The sequence below is a fragment of the Rhinatrema bivittatum genome, chromosome 14 (assembly GCF_901001135.1).
Source record: "Rhinatrema bivittatum chromosome 14, aRhiBiv1.1, whole genome shotgun sequence".
NCBI lineage: Eukaryota > Metazoa > Chordata > Amphibia > Gymnophiona > Rhinatrematidae > Rhinatrema > Rhinatrema bivittatum.
Window position 1 is genome coordinate 27,143,817 of NC_042628.1, and position 19,110 is coordinate 27,162,926.

At 42.8% G+C, this 19,110-nt stretch overlaps 1 protein-coding gene across 8 annotated transcripts in view; it reads right to left on the reverse strand.

Annotated features, from left to right (window-relative positions):
• Positions 1-19,110, reverse strand: part of ABAT (4-aminobutyrate aminotransferase) — an 85,020-nt gene that overhangs the window by 20,066 nt on the left and 45,844 nt on the right. For all 8 annotated transcript variants that reach the window (XM_029576111.1, XM_029576110.1, XM_029576108.1 and 5 more), the window contains 5 exons: positions 17,488-17,585; positions 14,800-14,829; positions 13,868-13,985; positions 2,461-2,510; positions 914-994 (listed from right to left, as the gene is read on the reverse strand). In XM_029576111.1, the coding sequence (XP_029431971.1) occupies positions 914-994; positions 2,461-2,510; positions 13,868-13,985; positions 14,800-14,829; positions 17,488-17,585 (377 nt within the window). The remainder of the gene's footprint in view (positions 1-913; positions 995-2,460; positions 2,511-13,867; positions 13,986-14,799; positions 14,830-17,487; positions 17,586-19,110) is intronic.

Below are 19,110 nucleotides of genomic sequence, written 5' to 3' on the forward strand. Positions count from 1 at the left end.
GCTGGATTTATATTTCTAGTGCTCATAGACAGCATGGGGGGGTGAGAGGGGAATGGCAGCACTTACCCCCTCCCCCAAGATGCACAGTGAGGAGTCTACTCCCAGCCCATCTGCTCCCAGCTTCTTACCTAAACTGGTAGTGTCCCCATCCCACGGCAGCAGCCTGCAGCTGCCCCTCACACTAAAGAACCTGCGGTGACCCTGGCCCCTGTTCCCACACGGGCTTAACTGTGCAGGGACTTGAGGAGTGTATCAGGCGGCTGCAGGCCCTGCGCTAATTTGCCGTTTCAAGTTGCTGCTGCCGCAGCATGGGGACACAGCCACTTTAGGTAAGTGCCTGGGAGGCAGGCTCCCCTGGATCCGAGGCATAGCGGCAGTGCTCCAGCGCTGGAGGCAGTTGCCTCTGCCTCCATATCCGAGCCGATTTGTACCTTAAGCGGTGGACGGTGAAGTGACTTGCCCAATGTCACAAGGAATGTGAGTGCAGCGGGACCTGAACCCTGACTTCCTTGGTTCTCTAACCATGAGGCCACTCCTCCAATTGGATGGCCTAGGCGGTGGATTGTACGGTAGGAGAAAAACACCAAGTAGTTGCAACTGAAGCCAAAGCACATTTGGGCTGGTTCAATTGAGCTGGAAATGCAAGAGGCGCAGGAGGATATTGCCAGGACAAAAAAAAAAACCCCAACCGACTAGAAATAATCAATTAGAAAGCTATCAAGTGCCCATACTAATGGTCCCTGAATAAAGTACATACGGCAGCAGCAACAAGTCACATGACCTGTGCAACCTCCAACAGTGGCTCTGTGTGCAGGAAGCCCCATCCTTCTCTCCTGGAAGAGGAATTGCTCCGATATGTACCCATCTGAGAATGAGACTATGCAGGTGTTACATACTGGCGTCCCTCACTTACCGACAGCAAAGACTCCTCCAGTTTCTCTATGAAGTTCTCAGGAGGCATAATTCCTAGAGCTGGTCTGTTGATAAATGCACTCTGAAAAGCACAATCGGATGGCGGGAGATCATCGGTTTTCAATCGCAATGCACCACTTTTGCAAACACTCGTGACGTCATTTGTAAAATATACAGAAATGGTCAATGTGCATAAAATAAAAATCCCTCCCTCCAAATGTCATTTAAACTGCCTCCTGAACTCTCAGGCAAACTTAAAAAAAAAAAAAAAAGTATTCTACCAACCCAAATTTAATAGCCTTGAAGTTTTGCTTTTCCTGCACTGCTGAACTGACTAGTAAAGACGTATACGCATAACAGGTGCTCTATTATTATCACTGCCCCCAGATTCCTGCGATTCCAGAGCAAGGGCTGCAAAATCAGGTCCTTGCCACAAAATCTGCAATTTCCCCATAAAAAATGTGGGAAACTAGTGGATTGACAAACAGGAGGCGTGAAAAGGCACCCAAGCTGGGGATGCACCTGCAGGAGGTGCTCTCTTCCTCCCGGTCCTCCTGCTGTACGGATCTTACCCTTCTCCCTCCCTCTCACTGGCAGAAGCATGGCACTGCCTCAGGGCTGCCTCCCGGCCCGGAGCGAAGATTTGAAGCGCAACCACCTTATGAGATCCCGGGAGCCACCATGCGGTTCAAACCAAGAGTCTGAGCTGGGTGGCGCGAGGCAGCTGGGACTCGAGGCTTGGCCACCCTCCTCTTCCTGCCGGTGAGAGGGAGGCCCAGCATTAAATAAGGACAAAAACTGGCCAGAGTGGGATCTTCTGGTTAGGAGTACCAACTGGCGCTCTTTTTTTTTTCAGGACAGGTTGTTGTACCTCATCGTGTGCACAGATTTGTAGTTCTGATTTCCCTTGAAAAAAGCAGGGCATCAACCTGCCTTAAAAACAGAGCCAGGTGGCTGTAGAGATATGCATTCGTTTTATCTGTTCCAGTGTTATGCATATAAAGTGTATAGTATGTGAGGGAGTCTTCTTCTGTAACTTCTCTCTCTTCTGATTTTAAATCCTCTTCTTTTTTTTTTTTTAAACCAACCAAATCACTACAATTCCTGACTAACTAACCGCTACCCAGGATCCCAGAGACTGTGGGTGAACCTGCCCCATCTGCTGGAGACAGAGAAAGACTGAGGGACTGTGGGTGGCGCCTTACTATATGTAGGGAGCCCTAGAGGTCTTGCTCTGTCTCCATCTGCTGGTGCGGAGTCACAACCCAGGTGTCTGGACTGATCTGGGTACACACAGGGAACTTGTTATTAAAATTACACAAATACCATCGATTTTTACCTGCGTGCTATAAAGTTGGCGAGGTACGTGCGACCCGCTGAAACAAAGGAAACGAAGGCACATCCCTAGTTGGCAGCCCTGCTTCTGGGATATGGCGTCACGACACATACACAGTTGCATAAAAAAATAACCACGGGGGCTCTACAATATTTCCTTTAGCGCAAACAACTTCATGTAATTGCTCCCTGTGCCTTGTTTGAACAACTTACCAAATTTTGTGGCTGCTGTAACAGTTTTATCAGAGCTGGATGGTTATATCCTAAAATAAGAAAAGGAAAAGGTGATTTTTCATTTCGTTAACCTCCTTTATTTACCCTCCTAGGAAAGTGATGAGACAGGAAGGCCTGCAATACTTTGAAAGTACCGTTAAAGGTATTCTCCGTGGATAAACGGAGACACGCAGACGTGGGATCTCTAATAACTGCCTCCCTTCCCCCTCTGCAGGGGCGGTGCTGCACGGTATATGCAGAGTTTATTTTTTTCCTATACGTACTTCATGAGGGGAGTTTGTACCTGCAACCTCTGTGGGTACTTTTTTTTTGGGGGGGGGGGGGGGGGTGGTCGTGATTTATTTATTTATTTTAATGGAAACTCCACGGGGAGTTCTCTTTGAAAATCAGCTTGCAGATCCATGAGCACAAAGCACCCAGGGACCTGCACGCACTGCCGAATCACCGAAAGATTACCCGTGCAAGTGTTTCCCATTTCAACAGTATTCTTGAACTACAATTCTGTACAACAATTTGAAGTTTGTCGACATTTGATTACTTTTATTTATTTATTTATTTTCATTTAAACAGTCTTAAAGCCAAAAAAAAAAAAATGCATTAAAACTGGCAAGTTAGTTGGAAGCCTCTAGGGACTTAAACTGTCAAAGTTCTTATCATATTAAACTATAATGTCCATCAATATTCTCGCTCCAAAACGTTCAGCGTTTTTAAGCTGTGTGATGTGGGCTCATAAGAACTGCAAGTCCAATGCCCCAGTGCCACCCTTGGTTATCTGTCCACATGCATGTGTGCCCAGTAAGGGGCAGATCATCAAGTTCTTGCCCTTGTCAATGCTCAGATGATGGCTGCTCTCACTCGCTGTCTGTGGAAAGGTGCCAAGATTCAAACACTCACACAACAACATATCCCCCTCCTAGGGATTCAAGCAGACATTCTAGTTGGACTCTTTAAATATCAGCCTTCTTGTTTATTGCTTCTTCTTTCGGTCTTACAGAAAAATTAATTCTGTTACCACCATTTTAATGTTTGACAGACAAAAGGTCACTCAAATTTAATTTATCTCCGTGTTGACCTTTATTTCGACTCTGTCTTTCCTGATAAATGTGCTCTAGTTAATAGGTCTGCCCTTAGATTACTCTGGGTTATGTAATCCGGCCGAGAAATTCAGATATTTATGGAAGTCACTTTCTGAGAGATAAGTAGAAAAGGTTAGTATACCTGAGCTACAAAGAACTTAGAAAACCTCCGTCTTCTCTTACAATGGACCATGTGCCTGAATTGGTCTGCTTGCTCTCATGTTCTAGATAGGGGCGAGCAACTCTGGTTCACAAAGCATTCGGATTTTCAGGATATCCCTAAAATGCACAGGCAGGAGAGAGACTTGCATGCACACTGCCTCAACTGGTTGCAAATTCAGCAGAGTTATCCTGACCGGCTTCGGCCTGCAGGTGCCGGCTCTTGCATATAGTAAGAGTGAGAGGAACAAAGACAGAATGGAAAGAGATGTTTTGCTTTCTGGTCTGACTGGAAACCTGCCTTACAGAGGACAGCATTTCTCAGCTGTGTGGGTTTACACGTCACATTTCTTCTCTCTCTTCCGCCTCTCCATTTCTGTCTCGCTGGGAACAGTACATTCCAGCTGCCTATCAGTCCCCAGGGCTTTCTTTATCAAACAGCAATGTAGTGGCTGTGCCTGGTTTGATTGAGTTGCAATTACGGCAGCTAAGAACAGGAAGAAAATGATTGTTAAAAATTGTAAAAAAACTGCAGCTATTAGAGCGAGCGGTGCTAGCATCAGCTGCAGGGTAGCCTGTTCTTTTTTTTTTTTTTTTTTTTAAGATGTCAAGTGGAAGCAAGACAAACCTGAATTACTGAGGTATAAAAAATGATTTTCATCATATTGTTTCCTGCAGTAAAGAAGAAAGAAAAAAAAAGATAGGTGCGGTACCTTTAATACAGCAGGAATTACTGTGCCACACAATTCACACTTTGAGCAAGCAGAATGCTAAGGGAAGAGGCCATTTTCTCCGTTAATGGAGCTACAGTACCAGAACCGAGTGGGCCGGTTCAGTTATTTCTAATTCTTCTCAGCCAATCCTGTTTGGGTGGTTGGAAGCCAAGCCACCAGCTGATAAGCTTCTGAGGAGGCTGCTTGGATTTGGACAAGTCATCGATAGGAAGCAGAGGGGGAGTTGCTGGACCCTGCTGCCCAGCAATTTCAGAGTTCATTTTATTGTGTAATTGGAGTACCATTTCTTGATTGTTCATGTTCATTTTGCAACAATCAACTGTGGAAAATGTCACTATTCCCTCTGCCTCCTCAACCTCCTACTCACTGCAGTTTCAGCCTGATAAAAAAAAAAAGAAAAAAGTCAAGATTTCAGAGTGTTTTTAAGGGTTTTAAGTGCCGGCGCAGCAGCCACTCCATCTCTGAACATTAGGGAAGCCAGTGCACCTCTCTGCATCAGGAAGTACTACTTAATGCCCTCGTTTGCATGGGATTTCCATGCGAAGGCACAAAGCAGTACTCACATTTTGGAACACATGTCTTCTGCATGCAAATCTCCTTGCTATGTCGGCAATAAATTCTGTGCAAAGAAAATGTGCATTCCAGAGCAGGTAAAGCTGTGTGTTGTTCAGCTAAACGCACCTTTCCTCATCGGCCTAGATCTGCAGGAAGAGCATGCCAAAGGCGAGACCAGAGCTCGAGTCTCTGCCGAGAGTATCAGACATAAAGATGGAAGTTCCAGCAAATTATTGCCAGAGGATCTTAGAAAGCCGGAGCGGAGCGGGGGTCCTGCAGATTTTTAACAGCTAAAGTAATTGAAGTGTCTTTGCTTAATTAACTCTCCATATATGAAGGTCAGTATCGTAAAATGGATTCTCCCTTGCACAGCGAGCTAGTGTAATGAAACAAACAAACAAACCAGGGGAGATACGGTCCTTCATCTTGGCACCAACAAATATCCAGGCCACAGCCCTGCGAATGGCTTGCAAGGCCCAAATAAACCCAATTACAGTAGTCTAAGCTGGTTAAAACCTGTAACACTGTCCAGAAGCTTTTTTCATGAAGGCAAGGCTTCAAGTTTCACAATAAACGTAGCTTAAAGAAAGGAGTTCTTCATGACTGCTTTAACCTGCAATTGCAGATCTGCTGTGAAAGGTAAGTGGGTACGCAGCGAGGGTAGATAATACCGGGCAGATTGAATTTTTCTAAAACCTCGTTCCTTTATTTGCTGATTTGTAAGGACTCAATAGTGCTTGAGTGGGGGAAGAGCAGATTTCAATTCAGTGTTGAACTCTTTTTTTAGATGAATCAGGAAGATTTGGTAGTATAGACAAAAAGATGAAGGATAAGTTAAACTGTCACATGAACAGCCTTGGACTGCCAGATGGCTGGAGGCCTTTGTTCATATAAGCAATTGAATATTCCAATTTCTCTTCACATCATGAAACAGATTCTCAGCTAATTCTTATTAGTTCAGAATCTGGGGGGGGGGGGTAACTTAGGAAAAGCTGAACACAGCACCGTTTCCTGGTCCGATCACATTCCACTTACGCTTGAATCTGCCAATGGACCTAAGGGTAGTGCTGCACATAAGTGCATTATACATTAAAAACTGCTTAAAGACCCCGCAGCAGCTGAGGAAGTTAGACTAATGACTGCCAAACATTAAGGAAAACGATATTGGAGGAGTAGACAGATATCCTCTGGAATGCTTTTAAAGCTATCCTTAGGGATTAATGTCTAAAATATTTCCTCTTTTCAGAAAAGGCCTGGGAAACCTTGATAAGGAATTCAAGCATATGAGGGCCAGTTCCCAAAGAATATGCAAGGGATTGATTTCTGGATGCGCCATGCCAAAAAGACTTCAAATTCTCCAGGGCCAGTTGGAAATACCTGGAGATACTTAAACATTTGAGACGTTATTTAACCAGTTCTGAAGGAGATTCCTTCTTTTGAGTCTTCATGAGAGTTGCGGTCATTTCAAAAGAGGGAAGAGAATTTCTATTGTTGAAGATATGAAGCGGCTTCCCTGCTCAGTGTCGATGTGAAGATAGTTGCAAAGACTGTGGTAGCAAGGTTGTTCTCCTTAATTAATAGGAACCAAACAGGATTTCTGAGGAAGCGACAATTGTATGCTTGGATTTAAGTAATTGCCTTTCCAAACCCAAGCCCAGGTACTGCTCTGCCCCAGAAGAGACTAACTTTCAAACCTATTCGCAGTACAGCATTTGCGTTGCATAAGTGGACACGTAGAGATCTATCCTAGTATTTTATAGTGGGAGCCCAGTTCTCCTTTGAAAATAAGCACATATGTTTCAGTGGGCCAGATTTTCAAAAGGTTACGCACGCCGGGCCTATTTTCCAAAGGCCCGGTGACACGCGTAAAGCCCTGGGACGTGTGTAAGTCCCGAGGCTTGCAAAAAGGAGCGGGGTGATCCGGGGCAGGGTCAGAGGCTGAAGTAAGTTTTAAAAACAAAAAAAAAAAAGAAAAAGGTAGAGGGGGAAGGGCGGGGGAAGTAGAGGAAGGAAAGGTGGGGTGGGAGGGTAGGGAAGTTCCCTCCGAGGCCACTCCGATTTCAGAGCGGCCTGGGAGGGAATGGGGGACGGCAGCATGGCTCGGCGCACGCAAGGTGCACAATTGTGAACCCCCTTGCGCGTGCCGACCCCCAATTTTATAACATGCGTGCGCCTGCTCATGTTATAAAATCGGGCGTACATGTGTGCGCACCAGGTAGCGCGCGTACCTCTGAAAATCTAGCCTAGAGTGCACAGATATTTCCAATGCAAGAAAACACTTTTTCTACTTATTTTATAAACTACATGTCTATGAATAATAAACCCGATTTATACGAAAAGGCGGGCATTTCATAAACTATGTGCGTGAATTATTTTGAAGAGAAATACTTTCGCATATACTCGAAAGCAACCAGTTGGCTTTCTCTGGCCATTTCAGTCACCAGTCCATCTCCAGTTACCTCTATCATTTCACTGTGAGCCTCCAAGTCGTCACCTGGAACTCGCACCCAAACGTTGCAGACAAGTCTGATTTAATTGTGCCAGTTAGCAGGTTGTAAAAATGTACACATAAGTTTGGTAATGTATATGTGTGTGCGCTTTACACAAAACAATTACCATACCAAGGAATGCCACTAGCCTGCCTCTTGTTCCACCGGTAAAGTGTGTGTGTGAAATGGATAATATTCTTGACATTGAGTATGTTTATTTATTGGTTGTTTATATACCACCACTACCAAAGTCCAGAACAGTTTACAATAAAAAATCCATAAAAGAAATAAGTAAAATTGTATTAGAACCAAGAAAAATGTAAAAAAACCAAAACATTAAATAATGATCAGTACATACATAAAAACCGTCGTCAAGACCACCTCACATAAATCTCTCATCTGGAGTCTGTGTACATAACTACATGTTACTTACATGTATATATGTATGCTTATGTGAGAAAATTCTTTGAAGAGTTATTCCTAAATTTGTATCTGAGGCAACAGAGGGTGAAGTGGGATTTGAATCCTAATCTCCCTAGTTCTCAGCCTGCTGCTGCAACCTCTAGGCCACTCCTCCTGATAGTGTCTGAAAGCCTTATCTAAAATAAAGGCCATGCTAATATTGTTGGATGCTGAACATATATTTTGCAGGGTTAATTGGAATTACATAAAACCTGTCCTTTGAAAATGTGAGTTTAAGCCTTATTGTTGTCATTTGATTTCAGCTTTGTATATGAATCTGATAGAAGTTTGGGTAAAACGAAGATGTGGTGAAACAAGGGGTTTGCACGGTTTGGGGTTTGTTGTTCTGCCCTGTGACTGTTTTCCTCAGAGAGCTCATTTCCTCTGTGTTGGCCTGCAGGTGGTTTCTGACCTCTGCACTGTAGTTCACACAGAGGCCTGGGATGCTGGCTTGGCTCTGAATGAAGCTTGAACAGCATACATATCCCAGCATCCCTAAAGAAGCTAAGGCTGAAACATCCTGCAGGGTCACTGGCTGGAAAACTATTATTAATCAGAAGACCATTGGTCAGGGGGCAATTGTTAGTATTCTATGCACTGATTGGCCCTTCAGACAGACTACTAGCCCTGAAGGAACTCAAAGTCTCTAGTCTCGGCTGGGAGTACAGAGGGAGCAGGTCTCTGTGCTGAGGCCCTGTTCAGCTCATGTGGACAGCCTTTTCCCCTAAACTCCCCAGGCACTAGCGTCTAGTTCATTTTTACTGTTTAATCCTTGTTGTTTTACCTGTTCCTGTTTGCAGATTAAATCTGTTTTTGTTCATTGTTCCTATTTTTTGGTTAAAGATCTTATTTTACCTACCAGCAGATGGATTACTTTGCTCTCTCTGCTCTGGACTGATTAATGATCCTGGTATTATGTGTATTTAGTCTGTGGGTGAATTTCTAGGAAATGTGACCCTTGGGTTATGTGGGATCCCAGTGACCCTAGAAACCACCAGGGGGATAGCTTGCAGGTGGGAAAGTTGCCCAGAGGCAAGCAGGAACTCAATTGGCGGGCGGGAGGTTGCCAGTGTAGGAGCACATGTGTAGGAGGGCCTGAGCAGTGCTTGGCATGACCCCCGAGAGGCCATAGGGTTAACCCATGAGTGGGTGTTAGAGGTAACACCGAGGAGTTATGTGATAGAAGATTATTCTCATCTTCTGCTTTATTAAAAACATGGCAAGGGTATCTTCTCTTAATTTTCATTACCGTTAGGAACCTTTTGCAGAGAGAATTAGAGATAATGTAAATGTAAATACTAATGGGATATGGGGGAGAGAATAAAATAGCTTTTTAACTGATGTGTATTGTTAATGATTTCAAAGCCAATTATTTCTTTGTCTATTTACTCTCTGAATTAGAATGCTTTGGTAAAGGTTTCAGGATTTAAAATTAATTTCAACATTCTTTAAATATCAGCCTCCCACAGAAAATGCTATTCTAATACACGATGACCTTTAAGTTAAATGGGTCCACGTTGAGATTACACATCAAGAGATAAGTTTAGCTCCTACGATGCAAAATTATCCCCATCTATTCAAAACTAAAATACCCACCACCCCCACGATTTATCCATGTCACAAGTAAAAGTTTTCCTCGATTGGAGGGTAGTAGGTATCAAAATAAGTGTCTGGGCTGATTTCTTTTCTTCAGGATCTTCCTGTTAAAAGTTCCCATTGATAAAATTACTGAGATTCAGAACGGCCGCCCTTAACTTTATTCAGCAGAAGAATTTCCAAGAAAGGTGTTAGGCATCGCGGAGGCTTAGGTGTCCCAGATAACAGGAAATATTACGTAGCATCTCACCGGAGGGCTTTAGTTGAGCGAGGGAAAGAGTTTGGAACTGTTTCCTGGGGGAGACACGTTAGGAGAACTAATTTATTTATTTATTTATTTATTTAACACTTTTTTATACCGACCTTCATAGTAAATAAACCATATCGGATCGGTTTACATAAAACAAGGGTATAACAGAAGCAATAAATAAAAGTAATTAACAAGAGAAGAGAATAAGATAAAGTTACATTTAACAAGGAGTAAAAACTTGGAAGCTTAAAAGCTGGAAGGAAGTTAAATGCCAAAAAATAATTAAAGAAGCATAGTCCAAAAGGAATTTGGATTAAAGCAAGATGCTTTAATCAGTAAGTGCCAGAGTTCTTCGTTTGAATGGTTGTCAGACTTTAATCTTCTACGTCCAAGTGTGGATAAAGAAGACTAAGGGTTGTCTGGAGGATCATCGAAGGCTTGGAGGAATAGCCACGTCTTAAGTTTTTTTCTGAATGTAATGAGACAGGGTTCTAGTCGGAGGCTTGAAGGAATGTTGTTCCAAATAGATGGACCTGCTATTGAAAAAGCTCGGTCTTTGGTCGAGGAAAGGCGTGAGGCTTTAGTTGACTACTTAGTCGATGAGTAACCTTAGTGTCACAATAAAACCTACATTAAAATGTACTCTTGATGTATGGGAGTCCCTGAAAGTGAAATAGAGATGAACCCCATTCACCTTATTGTGCATCAATCCCAGTTTTGGCCTGGTCAATTAATTTAGAAATATGGAACGAGGACAGGGCAATTGTACAATAAAGGGTTGGTAGTTTTGATTCAGCATTTTAAAATGTATTTTTTGGGATATTAATCCTTCAAACAAATCTGTCACTTGATTTCCTCTTGTGGGATGAAAAACAGCAACAGCAGAGCACTTGGGAACTAAGAAAAATTATCCTTGTCCAGTAGGTCAACCACAGGCTAAATCTCAAGTGCCATGTAACATTCTGTCAAATGCTGAGCCCAAATTTGACTTTTCCTATATGAGATGTTGGAAGAAAGAATTGTGAATAACTATGTCAGCTGGCATACGGTTGGATATCTGGAAGAGTACAGTCCAGTCCTCCATCGCCACTCTCATAAAAGAATACCATTGAAAAATAACTATATGAAGGTTATGAACCCCAAAACAGGTTATATACAATTTATAACAACCGTTTTCCCAGTATGCTGGAGAAGCTGTGGCGGAAGCGCTACTGTAGCCCACATATAGTGGTTCTATATAATCTCCATTTTGGAAAATAAATCAATAGGAGCTATCACAGGTAAATCGGTACCATTTGATGGACTATATGTATTGCTATTAGGATATGTTGCTAATGCCTTTAAGAAGAGACGATGTTTGGTTTCCCATCTCCTGCTGGCCACTAGACGTGAAAAAGCAAGATGCTGGAAGACTGCTCAAGCCCCAAGTGAGAAAACGTGGCCGAGCAGATCATGTGACACTTTAGTAGTGAAAAAGAAGACCCGGGCTTAGGACTGAGCGGAGGGTTGAGGAGTGGCTTGGGCTTGCACTCACACTGTTGAATTTTCAAAATTATGCACATAAAATCTTCTCGGTGAAATTCTGCTGAATTTTCAGCTGGCGCAACTGCGTGCGGATATATTTGATGGGATAATTTTCAAAGCGGATTTATGCGCGCTTTTATAAAATGACCCCCACATTGCCTAGCCTAAGAAATGAAATGCAACAAAACAAACAGGCAGCATTTAAAGATTCTATGAACTGGCAATGATTTTCCATCTACTATTCAGTCTTTTACTTTGGATTCCCACCCAGCTGCATTTATTTTACTCATCATAGTTATGTAATTCTAGCCAGCTTTGCATATGATGCTCGCCTTCTGTAAGCGGGAAGGGACCAAGTGCACAAAAACCCTGAAAATCTAATTCCAAACCATACGTGGGACCATCGATTCCTTTTAAAATTACTGCTCTGTCCTTGACCTTCAATCCACAAAATGCCCCGACAGCTTATTAGAGATTTCTGACAATAATTTATAGGTCTTACTCTGCCTCTATTCAGATGGACACAATATCAGCAAACCTTTTTCTCTCCCCCAGGTCAATGTTCCTTGTAATTACTTCCCTGAAAAGCCACCAGAATAAATTGCATTCTGTGCTTATTCTATTTAGGTGTCACTAATAATTGATTATGCTTATCTTCTGAATCTCATTTTATAAACTGTGTTGTCTTCAGTCCTTCAGAAAGGCTATTTGGGAGCTGTATTTCTTTTAGTACATATTAGGCATTCAATTAGCCATTAGCTTTTTTTAATGTAATGTTACAGCAAGGCAGCTGGAAGAGTGCATACACACACACACACACACACGATGACCCATTCTTACTAAAAATGGAGGTGCAACTCATTGAAATGCAAGCCTTTGTTTTGCCACATTCAGCAAAATCTACAACTAAGTGCTTTCAGTTTTTGGCCTATGCAGGACTACAGATGTGCGTTGGGGTGAAGCAGAAGCCCATTGGCCCGGAGCAACAGTTTCAAAACTTGGCAGTCCACAACAGGTTACTTGTGACCCCCCCCAATTCAAAGGGGTGAATTTTCAAAGACTCCATGGGGTTTGTGCACATAAAATATTCACTTATATAAAAGTATCATATTTCAAGCAATTTTCAAAAGCCCTTTTAGGCACTTAAAGTTCATTTATGCACCTAAAATCTACTGACAATTCAATAGCATATATGTCTTAGCAATTTTCAAAAACCCATTTACATTCATAAAACTCAGTTTTAAGCAGTTAAATCCTTTTGAAAATTACCCCCATACTTTTTGAAAGCATGGGCGTAAATTCTCTCGGCAAAACTGAGTGCCCCAAACAGCAGCTGTACATGTGCATGCGTAGTTTTGCCGGGATAAATGTTCAAACTGAAAGTATTTATATACTCTGGCTGTGAAAATTCTTGTAAAGTTTGCAAGTAAAAAAAATGACCTGCAGACTTTTTATTGGCTGAAAGTTACACCCTATGAGGCAATTTTCAAAAAGGCATTTACCTGGCCAAAACGGCCAGACAGAAAACCGAATGGCTAGAAGGACACGCCGGTTCCATGGCGTGCATACATTTTAGCTATGGGGGGAAAAAGGGCATTCCAGGTGGCAAGTTTAGGTCAGGGGGATGAAAACAGCACACATGCTTTTGATTTCCAAAATCCCTCCCTCTCCCCCCCCCCGCCACATACTGTATATAATAGGAGCAAAGTATGTGGCTGCTGATTTTCAAAGAGGAGCACAGATTGTTTCTTTGAAAATGGGGTGCAGTGCATGCATTAAAACCACCAGCATCTTTTGCACCCGTTTGAAAATGGCCCCATACCCATCATTTCTTTAGCTAAATGAGGGAAAACCACAAATATGGCCTACTGTATTTAACAAAGGGTGGCAAACACTAGAATATAGCCAGAGACCTTAGTTTTCAGGTATTTTATTTTTTTTCCAGGACCGTATAAGTGTTTACTATAGCACACAAAAATAGGAGAAAACAAGTTCCCCCAAGTGGTGGCGGGGAAAGAAGCCCTTTTACAGTTGATTTTTCAACTGTTTTTGTTTCTTATAATAAAACACCGATAAATTCCAGGATGAAAAATAAAATAAAATCTGAAAACAAAATCCCCAGTTACAGCTGAACTGTCCCAGTTACAATTCATAGTGAAGACTCCCCTATAAGCATCCAATTACTACTTGATATGCATGACTTCCTTCCCTGAGTTATATCCCTCTTTCACCCCCAAGTACTCCTTTTGTACTGACAGGATACAGCAGCCTTGCCATGCGCCAGTGCCTGCAATTTCATGATCTAATCAATCCCGGTGTCTCCTGAGACGTCAGAACATTCAGAAGCACTTGCTAGAAACAGGAGAAACTAGGACAGGAGCAGGAAAATCCGGGCCCGAAGAGCCACACACAGGCCTGCCTCCACTGCAGGCAAATCCATCTCATGCAGATTCCCTGTGGATATCCTGAAAACCAGGGCCGTTCGTGGCTCTGAGGATCAGAATTTGGCCAACCCTTCAAGTAGAAACACCCAGCGCTTACCTATCGGAATGGAAGAGATCTGAGAATAAAGATCCAACATGCGATTGCCGTCCACATCCACCAAGTAGTTCCCTCGGCTCTCTTCATAATTGCAGAAAAAGCTTACGGCATCGGCATTCTGCATAAAAGAAGGTGATTAAAACTTTGTCCTGTCTCCTGTCGTTCATTGAACATTTAGCTTCCTCTGGCTGCAAAATACAAACTATTCTAAAAGTCTGATTTAACATATCCAGAGAAGATGCAGCTTCTTTGACCACAGAGGCAAGCTCTCATGGGGTGAGCATGTTCTCATGTTATGAGCGACACCATTTCCTGGGCGGATCCCATAGAGGAGGTACATACTTGTCCAACGATGCCGCATCTAACGCTTCACCTGAAGGTTCTGTAACCTGCTAGGAGCAGAAAGCTACAGAACAGCAGCATAGACCCTGCATGCAAATTCCTCTTTTTATACAGCTGAACAGACTTGATGCTTTACTTCCTGAAGCTCGACCTTTGCAGGGTCTACAACCTTTTCAGTACACACTCATTTCTTTACCATCCGGGTTATACCCACCTCATCTGTAACAACTGTAAAAGGTGCGTGACCTTGCCCTTGCCTCGATGAAGCTCATTCTCCGTCTCCTTGCACGGGCTGTACATTTTTCACGCTGCCATCACCAATGGACTTAACAACTTACTTTTGCAACTTCAGCAGAGACAGCAAAATTACTTTCTAAGTTATTCAGAACCACTGTAAATAGTAATGGGACCCAGTACTATTGCTTCATAACAGAATATAGCTATTATCTATATTACTGGAAATTCCAGTACAACTTTGATAGCAAATTAAATTTTCTTGGCCAAACATACTCTTATGCACAGATCACACTAGACAAAGTCTTGTTTATTTGGTTTTAATTCTGAAAGCTTTGATGAACTCAATGGCTTACCTGAATTTCATTCAACTGTTTCATTAGATTCTGGAAAGAAAGCAAAATTCAGCCATGTCAGCATCCTGCTCTTAAAATTGCCTATTGCATATTAAGGTTTAAGGTTTATTATTATTTATATACCATTGTCTCAGCATAGCCTTCACAGCGGTTTACATTTCAAATAAATATACAATAAAAATACAATCAATTATAAGGATAAAACAATAAATATACAATCAAATTACAATCAGTTATAAAGATAAAACAACAAAATTAAAAGTAAAGTAACTAAAACCTATTAGCTATTAAAATATATAAAATATATCTATAAATATTAAACCAATAAAATACTAAAAACATAACTTTACGTTTCCAGCATTAATTAAAGGTTTAAAATGAAGCCTCCTATAGATGTTAAATTTATACGCATGCCTGTTTCTCGTTTTCAGTATAGGCCGTATTAAACAGCCATGTTTTTAGTTCTGCTTTAAATTTACTTTTTTCTTGCTGCATCCTTAGTTGAGCTGGAAGTGTATTCCACAATTTTGCTCCTGCTATTGACAATGCTCTCTCTCTGACCTGACCTGATTGAGATGTGCGGATTTAACATTGGCGTGGACGCGGAATACTGCTATCGCAGCCACAGATAAAACGTATCACAGTAACGAATGTTTCAAGGTACAGACTTTCAGGACTATGAAGGCTACCACATCAGCTAATGCGTACAGGCACACTACTAATTGTGTTTACTCTAATCTATTAGCATGATTACAGATCCCGGGAAAACGGCGTTTATCCAACAGTTCACTAAGCCACAGGCGTACATTCTGTGTGCAGTTATTAGGGACATTAAATTAAATCAAATACAGAAGTTGCTAGGGCCCAGCCTGTCTGGTTGTGGTCGATAACTCCCTTCCCTACAGCAGCAAAGCACCAACAGAGAAAAGTCTGTGAACAAGCCCTTACTATACATTATAGATACGGCATGGGATAGTGATTCTCAAACTTACATACATTCTGTTGATCATTTGTAATTCTCACTCATTTAATGGGGACAGATGCTTAATAGGAACATTTCTTTTTCTAAGGCGATTTCATTCAGTGCAATTAACTAGTCAAGTCACTCAAAGAACTCGTTCCTTGTATTTTACTCATAGGGGACAGATGTAGTACAGAAGGCAACCATAAGGTGCTATAAAAAAAAACCCAAAAAAAAAACCAAACCACCTTCTTGAATGTTGGCTTATCCCGGGGGTGCAGATCAACTCATGGAGACTGTGATTTAAAAAAAAAAAAATAAAAAATGCGAAAGTGACTTTACAGAATGCTGAAAGGGCAATAAACCAGTTTTTCAGATCCTGGCCAAGGATGATCCCAAGGAGGACAAGCATGTTTGAACTTGAGATGCAGGTAGAATTAATTTCCTTTTGGAGGGACGGTCAGTCAATAGGTGCTCCAATTAAGCTGCTGTTGGGCTTCTGTACTTGGCAGACCGAGCCGCGATCCTCCACCTCCTGAGCATTATTTGTGCCCGTTCCGGAGAGGCTTCTCTACCGCCATGACTCAATCAATGGCAGGGGTGTGGGTGGAGGGAGGCCGTTAACGTTCCCTATCAATAAAAAGCCGAAACGTTAAGAGCTCCTGAGGCTTCCATCAAATAGGTGAGAGGATGGGTTCCACAATGATACAACTACTGAAAGGTATCTGGGGCCTGTCTGAGAAAGGTAAAAAGACTAAAAGTATCTTTGATTTTCATTTGCCTTGGAGTTTGTCCCCGTCCAAAATGTCCACTTTATATTTTAAAATAAAGTTGGCAAAAAAAAAAAAAAAAAATATATATATATATATATCTTTAAATATATATTTTTATATCCCTCCAAGTCTACTGCAAATATCAAATTATTCAAGCCCTATTACTTTTAGAAAAGAAAAATAATAATACCACAACACAAACAGATCCTCAGCTCCAGTTATGAGTTTCAGTGGACGCTGTTAAAGCAGTAAGATCCCCTTAGGAAAGGCAGCTTATGGGCTGGCCTAATGGCAATGCTGCCATGCGGAAAATTTCCATGTTAGCTGGAGCTGGGGATGACACAGAGGCAGCACTCACAGCCCCTGGAGGTGGGATGGGGAGGGAGTCATGGTCATCATTAAGGGTGAACCCTAGTGGCCACATTTAGAGCTCATGAGTCAGCGATCAGGAAGGAGCTCATGACTCTCGGCCTCAGGAACGGGGCTGAAATGACCAGGCAAGAACAGTGGAGACTACTGAAATAGGAGGAAACTCCAAGGTGGTTACAAATGAAGGCTCAAGGTGCCAGAATCCTACCGCTGGTTCTGACTGAGCTGGGGGAAAAAAAAGGAGACAGGAAAAATTGCCGGAAAAAAGAAAATTAGACATTCTGTTCTCAAATGTGCGTTAAAGGAGCAGCATTCTGGTTAACTTGATCCTCTGTTTCAAGCTTCATCTGAAGTTATTGGTGGGGGTGGGGGTGGGGGGTGGGGGGGAAGAGAAGCCCCTGAACGGCTCCATTTGTGGCTTAAGGCAAGATGCACTGTAATCGTTTGCAAAGAGCAGCAAAACAAGGTGGCCCTGGTCCTGAACCTAACCTACATTCCAAAGTAACGTCACCTCTTCGGTGTCTACCCTTCAGTGAAAAACAATGCCCTGATCATAACCACATCTTGTTGAAACCACGAACTTACCCTGGATCTTGGCCCAGGGACTTCTGTCTTCATTAAAGGTCCGTCATAATCAAAGTCTACAGCTGTTTTGGCTGCAGCCTGACTGACATATCTGCACCCTGGAATTAAAAAAAAAGAAGAAATCATTAAAAAAAAAAAGCTAAAAAAAACCCCCAAACATTCACTAACTTATCACTATAAAAAGGAACTGCATATGAAAATCATTGGGTAAATTCAGGCCAACGTATACCTATTTTGACTTCATATCCGAGCAGCTGATACAAACTCATTATAAACATTTACAGGCTAATTTTAAAACGAGCGCGTCCGCGCCCATACACGCGTGTACTGGCACGCAAGAGGAGACGTGCTGGAGATTTAAATCCTGCACGCACTTACGCGCGTATGATGTAAAATACATCTAGCGTGCGTAAGAATGCTCTTAATGTAATAAGACGTTACTCGAGCAAACCTCCTCTGCGCATCTTCCGTAGGACTTTGCCGGCTTTAATGCAGGTGGGTGAACAGATTTTAAAGATGTGCTCGCGCCAGGGACATTCCCAGTTCTTCCAATTAGTCCACCAGTTTGCCCAGTCAATCCTGAGGTCATTCAGAACCCTCTGGTTCTTCATCCTGCTCGCCCTCCCCCCCCCCCCCCCGGTTGACCCGGACCCCTCTCCCTGTCGTGTAAGCCCTAAAACACGAGATCTCCAGACTTGCTCCCATCAGGAGCAGCAGTAAAGTTATGCAGATAACAGGCCGCTGCGTGCTGCAACCTCCGGTTTTAACATACAGAGTTCCGGATGTAAGTTTCTCCCCCGCCCCTTTTATTTTTGGCATGCACACGGGTACATCTACGTATCAATCGCGGCTTTTAAAATCTGAGTTGCTCGCGCCCGGCCCACGTACATTGCCATATGTGGGCCTTTTTGCCTGAGCAACACGTAAAATCGACCCCCCCCCTATGTTGCCGCACAGATAAAACTCCCTTTGATGTCAGGTAGTAAGCTAATCCTTGGGTGCCGATGTCGACTGTTTGTGACAACATCAGCTAGAGAGTGACCACATCCTGAGCTCTAGAGCAGGGGTGGGCAAATCGAGGGCCGCAAACCAGTCGGGTTTTCAGGATACCCCTAATGAATATGCATGAAATAGATTTGCATACAACCGAGGCAGTGTGTATGCAGGTCTCTCTCATGCATATTCATTAAGGATATCCTGAAAACCCGACTGGTTTGCGGCCCTCGAGGACCGGAATTGCCCACCCCTGCTCTAGAGTCCACTTTTGATTGTGGGGAACAGAGCTCTTTTCAGTTTAAGTGCCAAGCAGAAACCTCTTTGATAAAATGGGCCCCCGAGGTTGTTAAGATGCTTCAGGGGACACAAAACAAGGTCGGCTTAGAGGTAGTATCTAAATGTACCAAGTTAGTTGTCTGGGCATTTTTCCTTAACTCTTCCCAGGGTCATTTTCAGAGGGACTTCCGAGGATAAAGGAGGTTCTATACCCACAGAAATGGCCCTTTGGTGGTGTCTGGGTAGGGTTGGAACTTGGTGTGCAGAATTTGTTTTAAGCATGCATTCACATTTCTCAGCAGAACTAGGACCAAACAGCAGGTGTAACTGTGTATGCATAGTTTGGGCAGG